Source organism: Rhipicephalus sanguineus, chromosome 4 (genome assembly GCF_013339695.2).
Source record: "Rhipicephalus sanguineus isolate Rsan-2018 chromosome 4, BIME_Rsan_1.4, whole genome shotgun sequence".
Taxonomy (NCBI): domain Eukaryota; kingdom Metazoa; phylum Arthropoda; class Arachnida; order Ixodida; family Ixodidae; genus Rhipicephalus; species Rhipicephalus sanguineus.
In genome coordinates, this window is record NC_051179.1 from 134,145,187 (window position 1) to 134,170,874 (window position 25,688).

Here is a 25,688-nt window from a genome sequence, read left to right on the forward strand (position 1 = left end):
TTCGTTGTGTTGCGAACTCTCCTGTGCTTATCATAATAAATACATCAGACTTGTCATCTCGATTGCTTCACTTTTCTGTAGTAAACTACAATGCCCATGCTCAAGGCCAAAAAACATTGCGTTATGAGTGGGACAAATAGAAATACAAATATACACGTGCAAGAAATACTACCGCAAAAGTTGACAAGTACCCAGGCAAAGTGCCCAAAATATCTCATCCCTTTGTTCTATACCAGCACGCGTGCGTGCAAAATGAGAAAAGAGCGAACGCAACAAGCAGCTTAGCAGTCAGCATTTTCTTTTTCTTTCCTATATGGGAGACCAGCAAGAGAAAGAGGACTCTTGCCTAATCCTACGAAGGCACGCCATACGTGTCTTAAAACCAACACGCCAATACTTAGTGCCTCACATTGTACGAAGCACTAGTTGCGAAGATGACGACCATTTGGATCCTTCTGTCGCTGCTCTTCGCTGTACATGGTAAGCATACAGAACTTGCGGGCCAGGTACTTCTACATAAGAACGTAAAAAGAAAACCCCAACATGCATCAGAAAAACGAGTGTCTGCCTAGTGTTCAGAAGGACGTAGCTTGCTTTCTGTAGATGCATAGGTGAAAATGGAGATTTTCCGCATTTATTTCCTTTCTTTTCGATCAAGAACGCAGGAAAATGTGTGTATTCATTAGTTAAAACATGAACTTTTTATCATCTGAGCATTGAATACAGCAGAAGAGCGTGCAGTGCTTTCAAACTCGGTTCTTGTTACCGACTGGTATGCTACGAATGTGGAGGGTAAATATTTTTAAACTTCTGGAAATTGCTTTTGTCACTCTGTCCATGTACGTTCAGAGACCAGCGGCCTCCCGTAACCATTTAGCTCACATAAGAAAAAGCTATCCTGTTTCTTTTTTTTTTACGTCAGTTTTTTTTAGTATACACCCATGGAAGCCTAGTAGCTTAAAGTATCAGGCAGCTGAGCACGTCCACGAGGGTTCGACTCTCGGCCACGGTGACCACGTTTGGATGCGTGCGAAACGCAAGGAACACCCGCGTAGTCACATTTAAGTAGGCCGAAACGGTAAAAAACAAGCGGCAAGAAAACTTAATATATGCCCCGCAACTCCCTGCATCATAATTGCACAGTGGCTGTCGCATGTAAAACGTCGGACTTTTTAAGTAGTTTTCTTGATTAAAGAAAGCGATGTCGGTACACCATCGCATAGTGGGTTGGCATAATAATTCTCTATTCTGTGTTCACGTCAGCTTAGTGAAATCGAAACACACCGGAAGTGCTTTTTTTTCGTGGCAAATAATGTACCCCAAGGATTTTAATAAATAAATTCGCATTTATACGTAACCGCACGCGTATGTATAAAATACTTTCCTATAATTCGGCCTACATATGATTTTACATATCTGTGTAATGTTTCACTTTAATTCACGGTAAATTTCAAATAACTTCAGAGTTTATTTCTAGACAAAGCAGTCAGCAAGGAGCTGCATACATCGCATTGTTCGTCTTTGAGGCAAAAGAAGGCATTCATGTCATGACACGTTGTTCACTATCGCATGTGTGTATGATCTGATATATACCATGGCAATGAAACGCATATTCTGGTATATACATTGCATGACCTGTCATTTATATTCGTCACGTACTTATGTCATATCATAAAGATTTTGGTATATATCCAGGGAATTAAATAGGCCGCGACCGCTTCAAGACATGTCACTCATGATGTACGTGTGACATGTAAATCATAACGTGCATGAAATGCATATTAGGATTCTTATGTTACGACGTGTCATTTGTGTTCGTCATACAGTGATGTCACGCGATACCAATTTGAATATATATTAAGCTAGCGAAACGGCTTCGAGCACACCACGAGCGTGACGTATAAATGATGCCGTACATGACATGCATGTCATGATTTTCATGTTACAACTTGTCGTTTACGTTCGTCATACAGTCATATCACGCAATACCAACTTTGGTATAAATCAGGCTACGAAACGCCCTCGAGCGCACCATGAGCGTGCCATGTAAGTCATGCCGTACATGACATGCGTGTCATGATTTTTATTATGTTACAACCTGTCATTTACGTTCGTCACGCCACGCAATACCACTTTTGATATATATCAAGCTAGCGAAAGGCCTCGAGCGCACCATTAGCGTGGCATGTAAATTATGCCGTTCATGACATGGATGTCATCATTTTCATGTTATCACCTGTCATTTATATTCGTGATACAGTCAGGTCATGCCATACAAATTTTGGTATTTATTCTATTAACGAAACGACCACAACAGCACAAAGTCGTAGGCGGCTGATAGATAGATAGATAGATAGATAGATAGATAGATAGATAGATGGATAGATGGATAGATGGATAGATAGATAGATAGATAGATAGATAGATAGATAGATAGATAGATAGATAGATAGATAGATAGATAGATAGATAGATAGATAGATAGATAGATAGATAGATAGATAGGCTCCCCCACAGCGTTTACTTTGGGTAGACCTTCGGACATCAGGGGGCACTCGTTACCATTCGCGGTGCTGAAGGTAGGTAGCCTCCTGCACAGCAAGGTGCTCTTGCACGTGGACAACTGCTGAGAACAAGCAGCGGCAATAACGCACTGAACAATCACGTGCTTCTCATGTCGCCCGCGGATGTCTGTATGCCTATATTTTTATGATAAATTCAGTTGGTGTGTATGCCTATACGATGAGTGTACTATGTGTGTACGACCATATTTTCGGGATAAGCTTACAAACCAAGTTTACCCAACAAGTAATAACAAGAGCACTTTGTCAGCAGATGCAAATTGAAATCAACGAGTCCTCCTCGCATGACAACAGTCTGCAAGCAAACAGTCCCAGAGTCCCTTATGCATTTGCCTCAGACGACTCGAAGGAGAAAACATCTTACTTTTCTTAGCAGTCGATTGTATGGATCGACTTTCGCCATCCCACGCATTGTGGGAATCAATTTCATGTGTGAGGAAGAAGATCGGCAAGCATGAAGGCCCATCGGCTGGCACACACCAACGATTCGCTCTCTGGCTACGCCCTGCGCGCTGCTGCTACGATCGTCGCTCTCGTAGAATCCTCAATAAACCCCCCGTAACAAGTGGTGGAGGTGCGGGGTAACGGATACACATCCTTTCGGGTAATCTTGTTAAGCCGTCGATAATCGACGCAAAATCGTATGGTACCGTCTTTTTTCCGAACCAGGACGACTGGCGAGGCCCAGGGACTGTTGGAAGGTTGAATGACACCACGTTGGAGCATGTCTTTCACCTGCTCATCGATAACGTGCCTTTCGCTCACCGATACTCGGTAAGGACGCTATCGAATGGGCGCATGGCTTCCAGTATCGATGGTGTGCGACACAGCCGTCGTGCGGCCAAGCGACGTTGCGTGGGAGTCAAACGATCATGAGAAACCTTCGAGCAAGCGAAGAAGCTGGTCGCGCTGCGTCGTCGTAAGGTCGCTTGCAATAGTTGGTGTGAAAGACCGCGGCAGTGACTGAGGAGGCGAGGTCTCAAGGGCGGCCAGGTCAGCGGAGTCTTCCATGATGTCGAAAATTGAAGAAGATGGCAGTGGTTCGGCTCTTCCTAGGCTTTCACGGTGGCGCAGGGTGACTGGTGCGGCCGTTGGGTTTGACACGTACATCACAGAGGTGCCAGAGTTGAACTGAAGGACGGCAAACGGCAGTGGTAGTGATCGGCGGCGAAGTACAAGGTCAGAGGGTGCGAAAAGCAAGGTGCCGTCGGTGATAGAAATACAAGAGATGCTGACAAGAGCAGTAGACCAGGCCGGTATAACGGTGTCTTCAGAAACTGCGATTTTACAAGAGTCTGTGTGGTAATTGATAATATCTGGTGAAAATGGAAACAACTCGATTTCGGCGCGGGCGCAATTGATGATCGCATGGTGCATAGAGAGAAAATCCCAGCCTAATATCACGTCGTGAGAACATGATGGCAACACGATGAATTCGATGACATAGACGACATTCTGAATTACGACACGGGCTGTGCAGGCGCCTGACGGCTCGACGTGCTGTGCGTTGGCGGTACGAAGAGATAGTCCAGAAAGTGGTGTCGTCACTTTTCCGATTCGGCGGCAAATGCGGGCATCAATTGCTGAAAGAGCAGCGCCAGTGTCGACGAGCGCTAGCGTCCGTATTCCTTCTATGGCGACATCAATAACGTTCTTCGGGGAAATTTGAGGCCTTAGACATTTCGCTGGCACCGCAGTTCTTGCCTCCTGAACTGCGCTACTTAGTTTTCCTGGCGCAAAGGGCTCCGCCGTCGTTGCATGGGTGAAAGGGAACGGCGGTGAGGAGAAGGCGAACGGCGGGAGGAGAGTCGTGCCTCAGCGACAGGAGCAAATTCGCGGTCGTCCGAATAACTACGGCGGGGCTGACGTGGCGCATACGTGACCCATGGTGGACGCATATTGTTGGAGACGTTCGGTACACGAAAGCGACAGTAACGTGCCACATGTCCAGGAAGACCACAATGAAAACAGATAGGACGGTTGTCTTCTGTGCGCCAAGGATCTTCAGCTCGTGCGTACTGTACTGCTGGTCGGGCGGGTGGAGATACTGGCGGGCGCCAGTACTTTTCGCCAGATTTTTCGCTTTGGGCAAGCCTTATGATGTGAATCAACGACTGTGTAAATTGTGTAGCTGTGCGCATATCTCTGTGTTGCCAGGCCGAAATCAAGTCGAGTCAAGAGGTGGTCAACTATGGAGGCGTGTACAGGAACATACTGAAGAGAGTATATACACAATGCTACCCTTTGAACTCCATTAAAACTTATGCCATATGTGAAACGGGTGTTTGAAAACAGTGGGCCTTCATCCAACGAGGCCACCGGACTGATTTGTGGCTCTATGAAGAAAACCACAGAGCACTGTTGATGTATGTCGCGGAAACCGGCATTCTATTGTATTGCGTATGCTCTCGGCCAAACGTTCGAATTAAAAAAGTGGGTGTCTACTTACCACTCGTCTATGTTTTAGCTTTCTGCGCTGTAACGACCACATAACTGTTCTTCTAACGTGCCAGAAAGTTTGCCGAGACTCCTGAAGAAGTTCACCTATCTCTACGCATTATATTTTTCAGCTTTGCCGGACGTTCACGCCTACACATCAAGTAACCCATTCTGCTACCGACTTGTTCCCCATGAAATAGTAAGTGCACAACTTACCCAACCGTGCGCTCAACCCATTGAATTATTGCTGTCACTGTTATGCAGGGAAGAACACTGACATTTGTGAAAACTTACAAGGATACGTATCCCAGGTCGACTCTGCCACCGCACATTATTTCCAATAGAAACGCATGAATTTTTACGATTGTTCAATATGTGAATTGTGCGCGTTGACATAGCACAATTACTCGCCTGTATGCAGGTATTCCAGTATAACCATTATTTTAGTTGCGGGAAAGCGTTCGTATTGTCTTCACGCTCTTTATAAGCATGTTTCTTGTTAATGTAGCACATGACACATCTATGTCAGGGACGACCTCTTTTTCACTGAAAATACTTCTTTCTGGGCGAGTTGGTCCATTATTAAAACCCAAGTAACAGCACTGAAGACACGACACACACACACACACACACACAGACACACAACATTTTGTGTGCCCTCTCAGGAGTGGTTGTGTGTTTGCGCTGTTACTCCACAAGTATTTTTGTGGTGATAAGCTCTACAAGTCGGGTGCGATTACATCTACATGAGCGCAGAATGCACGAGCACCAGTGCAATTACATTGCACCGTCTTAGAGGAATGGACCTGCTTGTTGCAGAGGAATAAACGCATACTTATACTACATAACGAAGAGCGCGGGCTTGTTTTTGTAAAACTGCCACCTTACCGTTTTCAATCACGCCGCTCTTCATGATGAAACCGATCTTGTTTAAACATAGGCCAACTTTGGCTGTTCAAAACGTTTCGGAGAAGCAGGAGGATGTTAGATGTAGGCGGATCTAGCATTGCAACATAAGCGGCAACTTCCCCGCCCGTTTGCTTCCTTTCAGAATGCATGAAAGGAGACGACGTTCCTCTATGTTCTCAACTGCCGAGTATATTACGTAGAGGCTCGACTACCTGGTATCTGAAATCATCTGCCATGCACGTAGCATGTGAATAAAGACTGGAATAGGAAATCCAAAATAGTACCAAGCCATAAAACACAGTTACAGTCTCATGAGCATTTGTTGCTGTATGGTCCCATGCGCTTGCTTCAGTAATGCAGCGGGTCTCGTCGAAGAAAAAAAGAAAGTCACAGTTTCGCCGCAAGGGTGGTGCAACGAATGCGACAACAGCAAATTGGAATGCTTTAAGAAGTAGACTAGCAGCTCAATCTTTATCACGCGGCCGAGCGTAACCCAATAAAACGCTGCAGAAGAAATCGTGGCCGCTGCAGCAAGCGATGCGACCATCGCGCTGTCTGTGGCTTCAACTCAAGCTTTGCGATGAAAGCACAGCACCTACAAAGCTATGAGCCACCTGGTAAACGTCTCGGCAGGTTGGTCATGCTTCAGCTTCCTGGCGCCGCGGATAGCAAGGCGAGCGCCGTGCAAGCCACCTCGGTTGCGCCGGGCCGCCACCACCTCACAAAGCGAAAGAGCCTGAAAAGCGAAACTTCTGCGCCGATCAAGAATAAACGTGATGCAATGCTTCGTGCTTAATCAGTTGAATGCAAGAAAGCTACGATGGAACTCGGCAGGATTAATGCCACTGACAACCCGGTTTTAGAGCGCCGCTCTTAGGCGCCCGTTCCTGCGTTATGGATCGTTCACACTGAGCATTCCGGCGACCGCAGAACCGCAGAATTCGGTTCGGCGGTGGCGAGATTCGCCAAATCGGCCCTCTCCGCGCCGATCGCTCCCGCATCGACTTTTGCGGCAACCGCCGCTGGACCCGCTTGCCGCGGACCAATAGAAACGCTAGTCTATGAATTTGATGAAATGGCGGCCAAGTCCGACACGCTCGTCACGTCGCAGTCCAAAAACATCCACATAGCGGAAATGCTAATCGAAATGGTGTCGAACTACCCCGTCCTTTATGACAAACGCCACCCGAAGCACTAGAACAGTTGGGATAATTTCTGGAATGAAATTGGCAACGAGCTTGGATTGACTGGTAACAGGGCTGGGCAAAGATACTTTGAAATTGTATCGCAATACGATACAAGATACTCGGACAAGACGTATTTGAGATACAGATACAAGATACTAGCGCAATAATTGTATCCGATACGATACTTCCCAATTGTATCTTAAGATACTTCGATACATTTGCAAATCTACTATTATAGATCGATATAGTGAAGCAGCAAAGACCTATTTACAAAAGTGTTTACTGGAAAACTTCTTAATGCGACCAACTCAGTATAATTTTATTAAAATGCCTGTTTGTAACTCGAAAGTTCCATCCTTCTTGCTGAAAGTATACTCGTTTCATTCTGAAACAAATTATTCAGATTTCTTTGGCTGTTTAACATGACAGCTCCATGCGCATCGCCATATTTGCATCGCGCGTCGCGCCACCCATCGCACACGCGACGAAACAACATGCGCGGGCTGCCACGCCAGCAGACGCTAAGCAGAGCAAACGTGAAACTCCCGAAACTCAGCCCGTCGGAGAGCGTGTTTCGCGTCTTTTCTAGCCTGGACATTTTCGCTAATTTTATTGGAACATCAAGAACATCTTGCTCATGCAAGTCCACAATGTATACAGTACGTGCTGAGTGGGCTGCGGAAGCAACCTCGTCAGATACGTACGCTGTTACATTTGTAAAAAAAAACGTTCTCGCTGTAGTACGCGTGAATCCTAATTGCATTGCAGCTCACGAAAGAGTGAAACGATGTTTTGTTGCCCCATATTACAAGTTGTGCACAAAGTTTTGTGAAAGCTCATCATTTCAGCATGCATCGCGTAATAATTAGTGTACGCTTTACGGGTAGTTTCGCGGAACGTAATTTTTGTTTCACGAGCGCTCTTACAATAATGCGTCTTGCTCACGAAAGCGTGCTATCAGAGAGTATAACCTGCAGTAGCGTTCAGCGATCCCTTTTGGAAGCTACCTGCGCGATTTTATTCTTGTAACGACGGTGCTTTACAAGCGAAACTGTGCTACTCTTAGTCAAGCTGGTTAGCTACGCCTGCGACGTAAAGAACACTGGCGCGAGTACTGTTTACTTACGTGCCAATATATGTATTATGTGCAGCTGGATGCCTCGTGTCCAAATAAATTTGGGGACATCAAACACTGAAATGAAAGCACGAAATTCTGGCCAGCTGTGGAGGAGCACCGTGACATTTATTACCTTTTGAAGACGAAATCTCGAAGGCGTGGATGCCATCAAAAGCACTAAAGCTTACTACTACGTTGAAAGTGGCAAAGCATGCTGATTGCTTGTGCTTGAAAGCACTACCTTGCACTAGATTGTCGTCAAAGGAAACGCTCAAAGGTATGAAGTGCACCCCCACACAAAGCTCGCGCCTGCCTTCAATTAACCCAGCTGCGTGTCACGCAAATTAGGTTAGCAAAATGAAATAGGTGGGCATCACAATGCGGAATACACGCAGTTAGTGTACTTACTCGCGCATTTTCACTCGGCTCCTAGTTTTTTTGCTTGAATCACAGTTATCCACTCGCGGCGAAGCTGAAAACACCGCACCGGCACTATTTCCGTGGCGCGTCGTAATCGTCGCAGACAACGCTAATATTCTCTTGTTGCGCTGCTTGTTTTGTCATCGAAAGACGACGCAGTAGTGCCCAGACGAGCTCTGATACGCTGAAGCGGCGTGAACGGGTACTTTCTCGCACTTTAAAGTCTCAGAACTGCCGCTTGCCCTGTTTACTTGGTGCAGCCCGCGCGCGCCTTGGCAGCCCGGTCAGCCCGGCGCCTGGGTGCGTGAGTATCCGCTCGGCTCGCCAGCAGCCTGGGTGCGAGACAGGCGTGCTCTAGTGTATACACTGCGCTGTCAGTGGTCTTTGCTTCACACTTGTGTAATTGATGGGTGTCGCTGCTCTACTTCGCGATCAGCTAGCGGGTCGCCATCTATTTGCAAGAGCACCATTACGAAGCCTCCGCACGATGTCGCGATGGCTGCTGTGCAGTCTTACCTTGTCCGTAAGCGTATTACCGTTTTCGCAATACCGCATCACCCGACAGTTGTAGAGCAGCAACGCTGGTAGCGATATTTCTTGCATCGTTTGAAGACGATAACTACAGAGTCAGTGCTCAAAATTCATTCAGGACATAAAACTGCAATGGGTTTTCATATTCTACTTATCAGCTGGCGTAAAGCGTTCGTTAGCAACATATTCACTAACGTGCAATCTTGCACCAATTCTTCTCCGAGAGGAGTTGTACCAACCAGAGACGTCTCAGACATATAGTATACCGGCAGAAAGCGTCGCAGGATATCGCTGCTATTCACACTATTGTCACTTCTAGCTCTGCTACCTGCTGATTTCTAAAAGTGAAAAGCAAAAAATACGGTGACCTAAACAAGCAAAATGAATATAAGCGAAAAAGCAGGGCGGTTCGGTATTAAACAATCAAATTGAATAAGTATACACGTTTCACGTAAGCAGAACCAAATATTTAAAAAAGAAGTGGTTAACCGCGACTGAATGAAGCCGACGGCATATGGTCTACCGTCATGTGGCGCTCGTTGTAGTGTTTTTGTATAGCGTTGAATTGGTTAATTAACTAAGGGCAATTATGCAACATTTTCAATTATCCCTTTAGGCCAAGTGTGCTTCGTCACGTAATAGAGCGCATTTGAAAACGACCGATAGAACTTTTTTGGCGACGTACATTCTGCGTGGTGAATGAAATCAAACCACGTCACTGCGCCGTACGGCAGCGCTCTGAAACGTGCTTCCACCGAAACAACCGGCGCGCGAACCGTCAGCCTATCGCTTCTCAGGGACGATGGCGTCTACTTGCCGTGTGCGGCAGTCAGAAATCCGGACGCACTATGGAGCCGATACTTAGAGCAGCGGCCGCTCATTTTCCCGCGGTCCACTCGCCGGTCGTTGCGCTCGATGCACGTTTGAGGGCGCTGCAGTACGATAGCGCACGAAGGCAGTACGTGGTAGTATTTCTCCGGCTTTCTATAAACGTCGGAAAAAGTCACTACGTAGCATGTACAGTGGGGATGGAAAGAAATTTGAAGAGTGCTGCGCGCTGTTTTCCTCACGCTGCGACCTTAACGCTGCGACCTTCCTCACGCTGCGGCCTCACGCTGCGACGCTGCGGTGACAATAAAAAGATGCTAGAATGGTGCTTGATTGTATAATGGAAGACTCTATTGGCTTTTATTATCATTCAGGGTACAACAGCTTGAAAAGATATGCGAAACAGTGGAGAATGTAGATGCCGCACTGTTCTCGTTTCTTTACATCCCCCCTGTACGTTTCCACAAAAACTTTGATAGGTCGTTTTGGAATGCCCTCTACAAAGTAACGAAACGTACTTGGCCCTAAAGTGAATATTATACATGTTGCATAATTCATCTTAGTGAATTAACAAATTAAGCGATATATAAAAATACGACATGGTTTACGACATCACGATAAACCATGTCGTTGGTTTTATTCAGTTGAGGTTAACCACTTCTTTGTAAATATTTGGTTCCAGTTACGTGAAGAACCCTGTATAAATACGATAAAGGCGGCACCCCTAAAAATTATGACAATAGAGCATGATGAATCGTCAACTTAAATCTTAAGGTGAGACAAGAGGAGACTCATTGCCTATAGAAAATAGCATGAAACGGCTCGTGGGGACGCTCATGAGAAAAACGGAGTACTTATTACTTTGTTTCTTAAATCTCTTTCCTAACGTTCTTGATTTGTTTTATAATTTCATTTATTATAATACAAACTCAATTTCGCTATTTTACTATATCGTAAGCAGAATTTTTGTTACGGTGTCATCTAAGCACGCTCAAATTATTCTAGTTTTGTCTTCATCATCGCCTTTACATAACAGTAAACTCACATGGAATTTATATATGGGAATAGTAGCAATGACGCAGGTAGTTAAAAAATAAAAATAAAGCTGAGAACGAATTTAGGAACAGGTTACAAAAGATATATTACAGTAAACAAGCGAGCAAAAACTATACAGAAGCCCAGGTAATGCAAACGGAGGACAGCAAAGAGAGCACTGTGCTAACGGTCAAATTATCATCAAAAGAATTTCTTGGATAATTCAGCAGGAAGTACAAAGAAAGAGTGCGCCAAAATATCTTCTGTTTCGTAAATGCTCGTCTCGTTCTACTGCATCCAGCATCGACAACAAAGGTGCGACGGTTGTTATTACCTGATTTTTATATAAATGAATCTTGTCGTACGTAAGTGAAGCTTACATCCACGATATATCACTAATCGCTGATGTGTGAAACCAGCGAGACGCAAAGCAACCCCATTCTTGCATTCCTGAGACTGCAAACGAAGCACAACGTGAGAAAAACTTCGATAACGACACTATCGATAACAATAATGACACATCATAATTTGAGCGGAAGGCGCCGCACGCAATGGAGTACGCAACACAGTGCCGTGGCTACGAACAAATGTCATAACACTGACACAACTACAAAGAAAGTAAACATCGAGAAAACAAAAGGCCGGATGCGCGTAGACTTTCGCGCGCTAGTTTTTGTCGAGATGGCCCGAGTGCCATCACGTGACACTGCTCCACCAATGGGGACGCGTAGACCTAATAGCGTGTGCTCGCTGAAGCACTCTGGCGGAAAAAATAAAAGAATGTCACTGTCGCCTAGTTTCATTCTGGTAGCTTAGTAGTAGCAGTATCAGCTTGAGAAGCGGAGTTCAGCCACGTTTATCGTTTCGCTCGGGGGTGTTTCTATAGAAGTATCTTGTATCTTAAGATACACGATACATTATTGAATGTATCGGAAATACAGATACAGATACTCGTTTTGCGGGACGTATCGCGATACAAATACAAGATACCCAAAGAGTATCTAAGATAGTATCTAAGATACATGTATGTTCGATACTGCCCAGCACTGACTGGTAAGTACGAGTTCTGCTGTCTGTATTGCTTTATTTCTGATATAGCGAGCACCTGTTTGAGCATTGCGATGTAGCCGCCTTGCACGCCCTAGTCGCAAAGAGCGTTGAAACGGGCATGGTCGTTTAGAGCAGCGTTGAAGGCCCGCAAAATTGAAACGTGACGCAGTTGCGAGCCGCCACAAGATCCGGGCAACTGCGAATCCATCCCGCGCTCACCCGTGGTTGATGGTTTACTCGACAGGTGGCGCAACATGGCTATCCGGCAGCACGGTGCGCGTGCAGTGCGAACGACGCTGTGTTTCGGCGACAGGAGCATTCCGCTAGCCGTAGGCGGCGGATTCTCCAGTCTGAACTAGGCATTAAGCGGCGTCGCCGTCATCGGCGTAGCCCTTAGAACGAACGAGGGCGAAAGAGAGCGCACGCGGAGCGCAGTGAGCCGCTGCGTTAGTGTCTGCAATGCCTCGTGCCCGCGCGCGCCTCTTGTGACAGCGAAGAAGGGAAAACAGCGCTGAATTTTGGACGAACACGAAGGAAGACAACACAACTTACCCAAGCCTTACCCCTAGCAAGCTTTATTTCTTGTGACAGAGCAACGCATGCCTCTCGCACACGGGCCCGAGAAAGTGGGTTGACCTGCGAGGCTGCGGAGAAGACGTGCGTTCGTTGAAGGGACCCTTTGGGTGTGGAACGCTCTAGCGGACTCTTAGATTTTGCATCAATTTTCCGGGCACAAGTTCGCCCTTAAGTAACAAGCTTTAGAGCGCAGGTCTTAGGCACTTGTTCCGGCATTGAGCGGTGTCGTCGTCGTCGAATGCGGCAGAGCGAACGAGGGCGAAAGAGAGCGAAGGCGGAGCGCAGTGGAAGATGAAAGATGGCGATAGCGATGAGAGCGCGAGGAGGAGGGAAGGACAATGGTGAAACGACAAGTTCCGCGGCAACCTCCCGCGGCGCTACAGATGTGCGCGTCATCATGCTGTCGCCGATGACGGCGACAGCATGATGATATAAGAAGACAGAAGATATACGGCGAGGGCGTCCACTGATACCGTATGTGGAAATAAAGCGCCGCATGAACGGATGCCTGTCTCCGGCAGCTGTTGTACAACGCGCCCACACGCGCTGGCCTTCTGCGGTCTCTCTGTAAGCGAGGCAGTTGCGCCTCAACTTATCGAAATATCAAAACACCTAAACAACTGCGCTCCTAATACGCATTAGGCAGTATCGTGATCGTCGGTGAATTATTTTTCAGCAGAAAATTGTGGAAATCTTAAATTCTTTTTCAAAATTGTTTTTAGTCTCCTAATTATTTAACCACATAGTGTTTTACTGTGGAACGTTTCTGCTGTTTATTATACCGAGTGTTCAAATAATCAGTTGCTAGGCGGCAGTGTCATCATATATTTACCTATCGTTCGTCTGTCTAAAATTGGTACAACCAGTCAACATGCAAGATTACCAACGAGCCCATATGCAGACCGTCCACTCTAGCGAAAACGAACTAATAAAAGGGTGTTAATGGAGCACAAGGGCAAAATACTTGAACGTCTTTTTGAGCAATAATCGGAATAAAAGTGCGACAACAATCACCGAATATGTTAGCGACTCTTGCAGGAGCCCACGGAGAAGCGCCCGCTATCTGCCCGTCTGTGGGCACTAGCTCAAGTTCACCGTATTCAGTGTCAAATAATAAGGAACGGAAGGTCGGCCTGCTCCGAAACAAGCTTTGTGCAGCTGCCACAGATGCACCCGCACTTAAAGACGCACCTCTCTTACAAACGGGCTTTGTCATGTAGCCTTAGCTGTCATCAGCAACGAGCACGCCGTGGTTATCCACCTGGTATAGGAACAGGCTATTTGAAAGCCTCCATCGAATAACTTTGACCGGAACGAAGCCAAACACTTTCAATTGAGCTTGAGAGAAACACTCCATTTCCATCATGCCTTCAGTACTGAAAAAAAGTTCCCTTTGGACACGGTATACGTGAATGCGTATCACTCTGCAGATGCGCTCTTGAAAGACTGAACCGACCCATTTACAATTAGGTACCACACTGCAAACAGGCATCAAGAATGCTCTAAGCAGTACGGATGATTTTGAAGAAAAGAAAACGAAGTTTTTCCCATTATTTCCGCTAAATTAGTCGCAACTTAGGTTGATAAGTCATTTTAGTGTCACTGCGCCGGCATCAAAACAGGGCTTGAATATGTTTTGAAATATTGGGGTGTTTTCACATTTTGAATAGTAAAAGCGTCTTTCGGTTCGCAGCTTAGACGAAATTATTCGACTCGAATATTCGAAGTTTGAAATATTCAGACGCCGCTATTTTTGAACGAGGACCATTCAAAAACAGCTCTATATATGATACATTCGAAAAACATTTTATGCAAAAGTATAAAATATGATGACAAGAAAATTCGTACATTGGGCTCCACAAAAATGGTCATATTCTGGTGAAGAAAATACAGAGAAATCCATGCTGCTTTGCACTTAAAACCAGCTCATTGATAAAACGCTAACACTATCAGACCCTGCGATGCGGCACTGTCTTCCACATCGCACTACTTTGCAAACCAGAGCACGGTCAAAGATATTTGGGTAAAACTTCTATATATTTTCCTATGCGTTTATTTTTCTGCAATTGTCCGTTATTGTGTGCTGTACTGGTGGTGTCAGGAACCTAGTCAGGCGTGCATAGACATGCATTTTTCTCGGGCACCGTGGCAATTTATGTCTCATGTATTGTCAAAACAAATAAACTTCAAACTTCAAACTACGGGAGCGTGGTAGCTCCACGGCTATGGCGTTGCATGGCTCACTGGAAGGTAGTGGGATGAAATCCCAGTCACGGCTACCGCATATGGATTCGCGCCAAACTTAAAAAGACTGTGCACCGGGCATTGCCAGTGCATTAAAGAACTACACGTGGTAAAAAAATAATCTAATCTCCTTCATTAAAGTGTACGCCACGGTCATATTTATGTTTAGAGACGTAAAATCCAACGAGTTAATTACTGAATCGCTGCGATACAACAAACTTAGGCGTAGAATCCAAAATGATTTTACTTCCTATGTGCTCTTGGACATCTGCTTCTATCAACCACGAATGAATGGTACAGCAGCGATATTGACTCAACTTTTCTCGTAAGAACAATTATAGCGTAAAACCTTCATGTGAATTCAGGCGCAAGTATTTCCCCTGAAGTCAGTTCATACAACAATTCATTCACGAAACTCATCAACGTTCTTTTCATATATTTTTTTTTCTTTTCAGACGGCCGTACAGACACCGTGCAGGTATCCATGCTTGCTGCTCTCAAGCAACGTGCAGCCTGCACTACACGTTCAATACGAAATGGACGGGGCGCCATGCATTGTGAGTGCGAACGCTTGTACATCTTTAACCGTGAACAACGCATCGTCACCACCTTATGGAGTTTTCTACGCGTGAATGCACCACAGATTAGCCTTACATAAAATTGACCTATACGACAGTCATCATCATCATCAGCCTGTCTACGCCCACTGCAGGGCAAAGGCCTCTCCCATGTTCCGCCAATCAACTCGGTCCTGTGCTTTCTGCTGCCACGTTATACCTGCAAACTTCTTAATCTCATCTACCCACCTAATTTTTTGTCTCCCCCTCACGCGTTTGCCATCTCTTGGAATCCAGTCAGTTACCCTTAATGACCACCGGTTATCCTGCCGACGTACTACGTGGCCGGCCCATATCCATTTCTTCTTCTTAATTTCAACTATGATATCCTTAACCCCCGTTTGTTCCCTGACCCACTCTGCTCTCTTCCTGTCTCTTAAGGTTACACCTATCATTTTCCTTTCCATCGCTCGCTGCGTCGTCCTCAATTTAAGTTGAACAGTGATTGAATATAAATGAAGGTAAGGCGTTCGAGTGAGCTTGACGTCTACTCTCTCTTTCTCCGCATTGCTCTGTTTTGATTTCATAGTCCTGGCGTGCGTCGTCTGGTGCTGTTCTCCTGTGTTCGCTTCTGCACGTTTTACCTTTCTTCGTGATAAACAAACATGGGTCATTTTGATGCAACAAAATAAGTAGAAAATGCGCACGCACAGAATAGGCAAAGCGCGACAGGGCTGCAACATCATAAATATTAGGTATCGTCATTGTATGTAAACGTTGTCATTGTGTAACAAAACACGCAAATCTATTGCAAATGTTTCCCTCAACCGCTTCCTTGCTAACGTGAGATGCAATTACAGTAAAGATTCCACATACACCCTTGAGATGCACTTTCTAGGTTCATGGCTTTCTTTTGGCCGCTTTTAAATATGCTACCCTTTATCACAGCTCTCTGGGAGTTTACACATTGGCGAACATTGTTGCGCATGCATAAGACCATTAATACGCACTGCTTAAAGAGTAACCATCAGTCCACTTTACTCGACCGTTACTTATTCTAGTTGTCCACACCATGTGCTTGCATCTGTAGCTTGCGCTATCCACTTATTTTTCAAAACTTAAACATCAAGCTCTATGCTGCCACGTTATTGTGCTGGTGAATCAGCTACCTTCCGTGGTGAGAAAACTACATTGATCTTGGCATGAACGATGCCAATGCTATCAAAGTGTTTTACAGCCAGCGCAGCATTGCTGCTCTTGGCTTTACGTTGAAATTTCCAGGAGTATGTAAACTTACTTGCACCATTTTTCAACGATTTACTCTATCAGTGTGCTTTAATAGCATGTGATCTAATTGTGGTTGGCCTTCAAACTAATACAAATTTCCGTTTGGTATTGCATAGAATTTCCCGTGGCGTGTTGAATGTACATAACTCCAGTATATTAAAATGATAAACACGTCATTGAGGGGCATAAACAATTCAGCACCAATATCTTAGTGAACTGCAACAGACAGCTGCCGTAGAATTTGCGTAGCATATGTCCCCACGGATGGATTAAGTAGGTCACTACAGAAATGTCTCACCAACTACAAAAGTGCGGAAAGCTGGGTTTGTTGGTTGCACATGATCCGAATAACAGGGCAAAAAACCACAGGATACACAGGAAGGACACACAGCGCTGCGTGCTTTCCCTTCCTGTGTGCCCTGTGATTTTGTGCACTGTTATTGGGCTCACGAACTACGTTGGAATTTGTGTCCCATGGCCAATAAAGCTATGGAAGCAATTTTTCCTTTGCATATATGCAATAAGATTAAAGATGAGAGAGGGAATAACCTGAAAACTAGTAAAATTTAGCTTTAGTTATAGTAGAAAACCAGTTTGCGCATGTGTGGACCATGGGAACACCAGGTATCATTTCACAAGGTCCACACATGCGCCAGGTCCATACATGCGCAAACTGGTACACCAGGTACCAGTTTGCGCATGTGTGGACCATGGGAACACCAGGTGCATCATTCTTCTTCACTCCACTTGGGAACTTTGCTGGCCGACGACTTGTTTCAACGCGTTAACCACTGTAATCATCACCGATTATCACAGTCAATGTCTTCATCGCCAGTTCAACGCGTTCATCTTCAGCATCATTAATATTCATTGGGCTTCTCCTTGCTAACGGCTCTGCTTCAGCACGTTATTCATTATTTTTAATTATCACCATCATCAAAGCGTTTATCCTCAATTCTCGAATAAAGCAAATAAATTCTAAACACATACTTCTAAAAGGCGTATTTAGTACTATTACAGATAGCGCATTCTACAGAGCCACACGGCAGTGTTCTTTCAACTCCTCACAAGAACTTGGTATGTCTGGCATCCACAAAAGGGACGCTACAGCAACAAGCAACGTAAAAATGTTGGCGAAGGGGCATGTAGGCAAGGGTGCTTCAGCCCCACCAACGTGAAACCTGGGAAGGAACGAAGCATGCAGTGTGCGCCGGTGTTTCCCACAGCAAAATCTTTACTATTTACTGCTTTACTCGCCACCGTTCCACTAACGCACCATCACTCTGCAGATATCTCTCAACAACTGGTGTTTCAAATAGATGACTTTACCGTAGAGATGCGCGTTTGTGTAACTGGTTTTACATAAGAAACTTGAGCGCCGGTAAATTTCATCGGGAATTATGACAGCGTTGCTAAGAGAGAGAATAAACGTTTATTAAGTGTTCCTATTAGCAACTAAAGTGGGTGGGGCCCTTCGTCTAGTGCTCTACTGGCTATTGCAGCTCGCCGGGCCTGGTCCAGGCTTGCCAGTTGGCTTCCCAAGGCCTGATCCGAGAGTCGCGCCTCCCACGACCAGTGTGGTAATGTGTGTGTTTTTATGAGCGCGGAGCTTGCCGCAACAGGACGCGAGGTACAGCTGTATGTAATGTGTGTCAGTGTTGGTATCCCTCCGCACCAGGGGCACTCATCTCGATATTCGGAGGGGTGTATCTTAGAAAGTGTGTGTAGGTTGGGTTACGTGTTCGTCTGCAGTCGGCGCCAGTCTCTCAATTGCTCTCTGTTCAGTTTCGGGTGAGGTGGTGCCATAGTGCGTCGCTCGAGCCGTTGAGCTTCGAGGATGTCGGCTCGACCGCTTGGTCGCTCCTCGTCGTCAGCGACTATGGTTTCGTCGACAGGGGCGTCCGCCGCTTGGTATGTACTTGCGCGAGCGAGTCGGTCGGCCCGTTCATTCCCGGGAACACCCATATGTGCCGGACACCAAATGATGCCGTGGTCAGATGCGATGTGCGAGCCTAGGATTCTGAGAACAGTTCGTGGTAGTGTGCCATGCATGTAAAGTCGACATGCTCTTTGTGAATCCGTGAGGACGCTTGAGTTTGTACCTCGCTTGTCTGCATCTGTGATGGCCGGGGCGATTGCAGCGGCCTCCGGTGTTGCCACGGAAGATGTGCGTATCGTCGCTGCTGCCACCAGTTGTCCTCTATTACTTGCCACTGCCGTGTACGTGCGGGACCCACTTGGAGTGGGGCCGGAGGGGCAGGCGTCCGTATAGTACACATCAGGACCAGTGCCGTAGTTGCGAAGCTTTCGTGCACGAGCTTGGCGTCGCGTGCTGTGGAAGTACGGGTGCATGTGACGCGGTATTGGTGCCACGTGTATCTGTGAACGTATAGTCGGGGGGATTAATTCTGTGCTATCTCCACTGTACTGCGGGGCAAGAGGAAAGCCAAGCTTGGTCAGTATAGCCCGTCCTTGTGGCTTGGTGTTTAGCCGTTCCCGCTGTGCAAGGAGCGTAGCAGTTGCATATTCTTCAATGTGTTGAGCATCCCGAGCTGAGAAAGAGCTGCGGTGCTGGCGTTTTGAGGCAGCCCTAGGGCTGCCTTGCAGGCGATTCGAAGGAGTCGGTCCGCTTGCTCGATGTCTGTCCTACGAGTTGCTTGATAAGGCAGTGCATAGGTAATACGGCTGACTACGAAGGCGTGCACTAGCCGTAAGGTGTCAGCTTCACGCATTCCTTTTCTACTGCGAGCGATGCGACCCAAGAGGCTGATTATATCCCTGACCGTGCGCTTGAGATTCGCAAGGGTGTGCGTGGTGCTCCCCGTTTCCTGGACGTGCATACCCAGAATTTGAAGCTGCGCTACTCTCCTGATCGTCTTGCCTGCAAGTATTAATTAGCCAAACATTTTTTGCGCAGTAACGACGAACCTTTGACTTCTAATACGCAAAGTATGAGCAGTGGGATTTACCCAATTTTTGTGGCGCATACCCGTTCATGATGGACCATGACGACGACATGACACGCTGACAAGCCGAGACCCTAAGGTGCTTCGCCCCTAAAACTTTGCGTGCTCACAGTGCAACAAAAGTTCTATAAAAACAACATAAACCCTTCATTTTATCGAGTAACGCCAAATAGTCCAAAATCACTTGGAAATTTATGGTGAAATTATTGAAAAAATGTAGGCTTACACCACAACGAGCTACTTGAAGAAAATGTCACTGTTCCGTGCGCAATTCCCGCGGTTTGTTCACAGCAATTGTCTCATGGAGATATGTTTACAAAATATTGAAGTAGTGCCACCTTTTGACATCGATCTTTAAGGCAATGCATTGGCCTGCTAAATGAAAGTTTTTAATATGTTTGGCCGAATATCCAAACGCCGGGATATAATGGCAGAAAAGGCATAGCGCCAATTTTGACCTTCCTTTTTTTTTCAGTGTATTTCTATTACGACAACGTTGAGGCGTTGGAAATAAAGTTAACCGTGCATCCGCCCGTGCGCCCATTATGCTAGACCGCCGATGACCACTGTCGATATCGATGACACAAAGTGCAAGATTTTATATCATCATGACACTTGATCCTCTCCCACTTCACAATTTCCAAACCTTGGGTAACAAGAAGGGCTCTCCATAACGACCGCCTACGCATGGGGCAACATTGGCTGTTGAATAATGTTCGTTTCGAAGACGAACAGGCTGAAGCGCCCACTCAGCAATCGTGTCATCGCTCTTACTGCATTTTGGTGCTAACAGTTTCATTTAGAGCAGCCCCCGACAGGAGAGGGCTGCTTGTTTGCGTGCATTTCGCAGGCCAGCATAAGAAATACTGTAGCCTCAGAGCATTGCATTTTACAATATATCAATGCTTTTCCGTGTACTTGCTTATTCATCCTCCTGAACATGACACGGGAAAATAGCGTCGGCAGCACGAAGGGGGCACACATGACAGTGATGACGATAAGGTCCTTAAATTCAAACATTTCAGAAAACTGAAATGTTTGAATAATAGTAGTAAGTACACGGGTTGCACGGGCGAAAAACACGATATAATTATGAGACACGCCGTGGTGGGGTATTGCGGTTTAAGTTCGACCATGTGGGGTTCTTTAGCGTGCACCGAAATCTAAGCACACTGTTGTTTCTTGCATAACATCCCCATAGAAACGCGACCGCCCTGGCTGGGAAGAAATGGAACCCGCACATCGACCTAAGCAGCCCGACGTCTTTATTAGAAATCTAAGCAAGCAATTATTTGTCGTTACACGACAAATAGCATCAAATAGCATCAAATATAGCATCAACTGTGAAAACTAGCAATACAATAACATGATTGTTTTGAGGAAGCGCCAGAGATGGTCATTGTGTGTTTGTGGGATGTACAACGCAAATGGCCAATTGCTTCTTACTAAGTGTCATAAAATTTTCTGATAAATGCTATATGATTCTTCTTAAAAGATAAGCGTTCTTTATGTGTGTACACTTGTTCTGCTACACTGAAATTATATGAGTTTCAAAATGACTATTTTACATGTTGTTATATGTTTTATTTTCGACAGCAGGCATGCTGCTATCTGAGGGCCTTCAGGCGCATTCAAGTCGCATGTCACAGCTTTTTGCTATGTGTAAAATAAATTCATTCTCATCATGCCGAAAAATAAGTACATACGAAAATAAACACAACATTCGCTTGGAATATAAATACACTCTGATTCTTATTCTTACGTATCACAGTAAATGCGGTAATATTGGCACAGAAATAACAAGGCTACTTGTAAAGTACTGCGTACCTTTCTAACATCAACATAACCGGAAGAACGCTACACACGAGCTCCATGCGCGCTTTTGCAACATGAATATCAGGGAGCACAATATGCGATTTGTGTACTGCTTAATACTAGGCGCTGTTACACTCAGCTATGATAAGGACACACACGCAAAGCTTGGTATATCAGTGCCGACCGACTTGCTTAGCCAGAGCCTAATTGTTTAAAAGTTGTCGAAACTCGCCACCCGATGGTCTGGCAGATGGCAATAGACATAACAGGCACTTTGTCTGCTGTGGAAAATAATGTGGCCTGCAACGTCTGTAATATCGAATCCAGACTTTAATATGAAAACACAGGCTTCAAGGCAGGCCACTTTAACCACAGCAGCAACTCTTGACAGAATGCACATGTACTGCACACGTGAATTCGAGCATCACCACTTGTTGACGTAGGAAAAAAAAAACGGAACCTTTGCACAGCGTCTGAGACTTGCAACGATAGAAAAGTGAGGTAACATTATGGAAGTAGTTGTTTCTCGAATGTTGCCACAGGGAAGAGCGCGAGTTATCGGAGACGCCGACCTGCTTTGAGGCTTGCAAGAAAGCTCCCAGCATAACGAGCCACTCATATCAGTCATTTTATCTTCAGTCTTTCAGAATTCTGTTGTCACAGTAACTGAAATCTGTGCCGAAAAAAATGCTCATGTCATTTTTGGGTAGTTACGGATCTTCAGCTTGACACAGAATCGCACTTAAAGTGTTAAAGACGAGCGGCTCCAGTTAAAGCAAAAGACAAAATGACGGACCTCTAGACGTGTTGGACTGATTCATTCGTGTAGAAATGGCGCGATGAGGAAGAAAGACGCTAGAAAAGAACACACGTTTAAGTGTTTACTTTTATGTTTTCTTAACAAACAATCAGTCTTGAGTTCGCGCATTAGGGTGTGTTCTTTACCTACATTCTTCTTCTTCGTAGATCATTATTGTTCCCAGAATCGCGCATCAAGACAGTGAAGAAAACTTACGATAATGGAATTATCACCATCATTGAAATATACTGTAGAACAGAAGGAAAATTGTGGTATTTCCTCCATCATCCCTGTATTCTGTAAGCTCGACCTCATGAGAAAGCCACTTCTTCTTGTGGTTGTACTGAATTCGTACGGCACTATACCGCCAAACAATTTACAACGTTCTATCCCGCGAAATGGTGACATATGATTGTCGAGATCAAGCGCAGAGACGCACTGGTAACAGTGATAGCTTGCATTCTGAAGCATCTAGCACACCGCAGTATTGAACCTCAATATGTTTCTATGTAGGGACAGTAAATTATGATCACTATCTCTTCTAAATATCCTCCCCGATTTATATTTTTGAGGAACCTTTTGACGGACCCTGTTTTGATGCACATTCTGCGTAATCGTTATGCTTTCATAATTTGAGTACAATTTCAGACGCCTAAATCAACAAGTTGCCCTCAACTTGCCCCGTTTTATGTTTCAGATTCCGGGCAGCCACCACGCGGGACAACATGAGGCTAGTATATTCTACATTCTTACTAATCTTGTGGTGCCGATCTGTACACTGGTTATGCGAAGACTGAAAATCTGCGAGTGTGGAAACTTTTTCCTCGAATGACTTGAATGTATATTGCGAAGACAAGCGTTGGATCTGCGCGGTTTGTCTTCAAACTTCGTCAGCTTCATTCGCGACAATAGCACGCTGTAAACCACTTTGTACCCTTAAAGCGATATCTAGCAAGTGAAATACCAGCTTGACTAACGAGAAGTTGGAAAAATTAGGTTGTAATGTTGTCTTACTTCCGCAAATAGCCTTCCCATTGGGGTTAGCGTTAATGTTTTACCTAAAACACCCTTACAGCCAAGGGTGTTGTGGATTATCAAAACATCTGTGGCCCATACGACAGGAGTGCCAGCTCATAATTGGAACTCGCTAAATAAAACAAGCGGTGAATATTAGGCAGTTTTAGAATACCATATATGTCCGTTTAAGAACTATGTACTAGCTCAACATAACCTACGCGTATTCTGTGAATACTTAATGTTTATTTATGTTTGTCCGCCGCGGTGGTGTAGAGGTTACGGTGCTCGGTTGCTCACACGAAGGCCGCGGTTTCGATCCCGGCCGCGGCGGTTGCATTTCGATAGAGGCGAAATGCTAGGGGTCCGCGTACTGTGCAATGTGAATGCAGGTTAAAGAACACCAGACGGTCAAAATTTCCGGAGGTGACAATTTACGGCGTGCTCATAATCATACCGTTGTTTTGGCACGTAAAACCCCAGATATTATTATTAATTAGGAAGAGCAGGAATACCCCCACCGCCACTTTACGCCGGCTCAGTATACTATGCGCATATTGACGAGCGATGGTCATGGAATATGGTGAGATGGTCATAGCAGATGGTCATAGAATAGCTGTGCTTGTCCACCTGTTGCTTAACGATGTTATATTTGTCCAATTGGATGTGCATGTGCGGTATTCTATCTTTCGAAGCTGATAGAAATGGGCTTCCCTCACAGGTAGCCTTTCTTTTTATATTTTTCAGTCATTATTATAAATCGCGGTCATTATCGCTCTCGGCAGCCCAATGAATGACTATTGAACAATGAACTTTTTAGTGAATGCAGTAAGCGGCCATGTTTGTAAAGAAATGTTGGAGGCAGTCGCGTACCTACAACATTCCACTTGAAATACTTTTTCTAGCATGTCTGTGCTCTGAGATATCCCGCCGCGAAGTTTCGTTGCAATTCGGATGCTTACGCATAAAAGACAGTGAGGACGGCAGCGCAAAGCTCCTCCCTGTTGTGCCGCGGCAGTTGTGCGCAGCGTTTAATGTGACAACAGGTCCGAGGCATAGGCAAAGATGATAACTGTTACCATTTTGCTACCGGCTGGCGATACCAAGCAATGACTGCTCGTCCCATCAGGGAGGAACACTGCGCCAATCGTGCAATGCCTTACATGCGTATTAATGAAAACTGGAGTTAAACTTTGCAGCTGGATATGTCGTAGCACAGACATGCTAGAAGGATTCTTCCAAGTAAAGCTGCCTATAGACACGACTGCTTCCAACTTTTCTATGCAAACACGCCTGCTTAGCGCTGTCAATAAAACCTAATTACTAGTGCTAAATTTTAAGAATGTCATAAAAATAAATTTTGAACACCCGATATATTGGCAACAAGCGGCATTGCGTCGCAAAAAGTTGCTATTACTTCTGTGCCTCTTTTTATTTTATATTGCTTTGTCTTTGCACAGGTTTCGCACTGCATGGACGGGGTATGCCTGCAGCGAAAGGCAACCCACGGGCTAAAACGCTCGAAAAGGGCATGCCTACTTCTTGGAGTAGCAGCCTTGAAAATAATTAAGAAGATCAAGGAAGCCAAAAAAAGACGAAGGGATATGGAAATGGCTAGGGAAGCTGCTTCCTATGGAGGTTCAAGCAGTGAAGACGAGACGGCAAGCGATGGCGGAGCCAACGGAGGCGTCAGTGGAGCCTTCGCTGGAGGACGGGGATCTAGCCCACGAAGCATAGGAGTCGGCAGTGGCCCTGGTGGATCTATTCAGGGTGGATTTGGAGGAGCCAACGTAGGTGCTGCTGGAATGTTTCCAGGGAGGTTTGGAGGAGTCTACAGACGCACTAGCGGCGCGCCCTCTTATTTGTCCCCGAATGGTGGGGAAGGAGGCCCTAATAGTGGCGGACCTACAGGTTCCGGGCGGACGAATGCTGGCGACGGAGGCATGGGAAGTAGTGGAGAACCTGGTTTCACGTCAGAAAATTTTGGCCCGTCGAACGGCAGACGCTTTGGTTCAGCATACACAAGTTCTGGTGGAAATAGTTACGGCAGTTTTGGAGGCGACAGCGGCGACTACCAGCCAAATAAGCTAAAGTGATTACAAGAATTGCCTGTGAGGATCATGTAATACAAAGACGTTTAATCATGACTCGCACGATGCAGATTATAAATAAATGTCACAAAGTGGGGACGCGCCAAGTAGAGTTAGCCCCAATTTCGCACCTGATATATCCGCTGCATAAATTGCGAGCGGTTTTTTTTTTGCTGTATTGAACTGACCGTCAGTCACATTTCAATGTGTGTTTGGTGAGAGAAGCTACAGATCTCCTAACC

The 25,688-nt window shown here is 45.7% G+C and overlaps 1 protein-coding gene across 1 annotated transcript; it reads left to right on the plus strand.

The window, feature by feature from the left end:
- Positions 1–295: 295 nt before the first annotated feature.
- Positions 296–25,533, plus strand: LOC119389003 (uncharacterized). The gene is made up of 5 exons (XM_037656306.2): positions 296–480; positions 5,153–5,220; positions 15,374–15,475; positions 23,040–23,072; positions 24,817–25,533. Exons 1-5 carry the CDS (start codon positions 435–437, stop codon positions 25,450–25,452), a joined length of 885 nt encoding a protein of 294 aa, XP_037512234.2. The 5' UTR covers positions 296–434; the 3' UTR covers positions 25,453–25,533.
- Positions 25,534–25,688: the final 155 nt, after the last annotated feature.

Excerpts from the sequence above, each read along its gene's own strand:
- LOC119389003 (XM_037656306.2), top strand. The coding sequence starts at position 435 with ATGACGACCATTTGGATCCTTCTGTCGCTGCTCTTCGCTGTACATG. Across the intron at positions 481-5,152 it reads GCTGCTCTTCGCTGTACATG|CTTTGCCGGACGTTCACGCC; the intron begins GTAAGCATACAG and ends TATATTTTTCAG. Across the intron at positions 5,221-15,373 it reads GACTTGTTCCCCATGAAATA|ACGGCCGTACAGACACCGTG; the intron begins GTAAGTGCACAA and ends TTTTCTTTTCAG.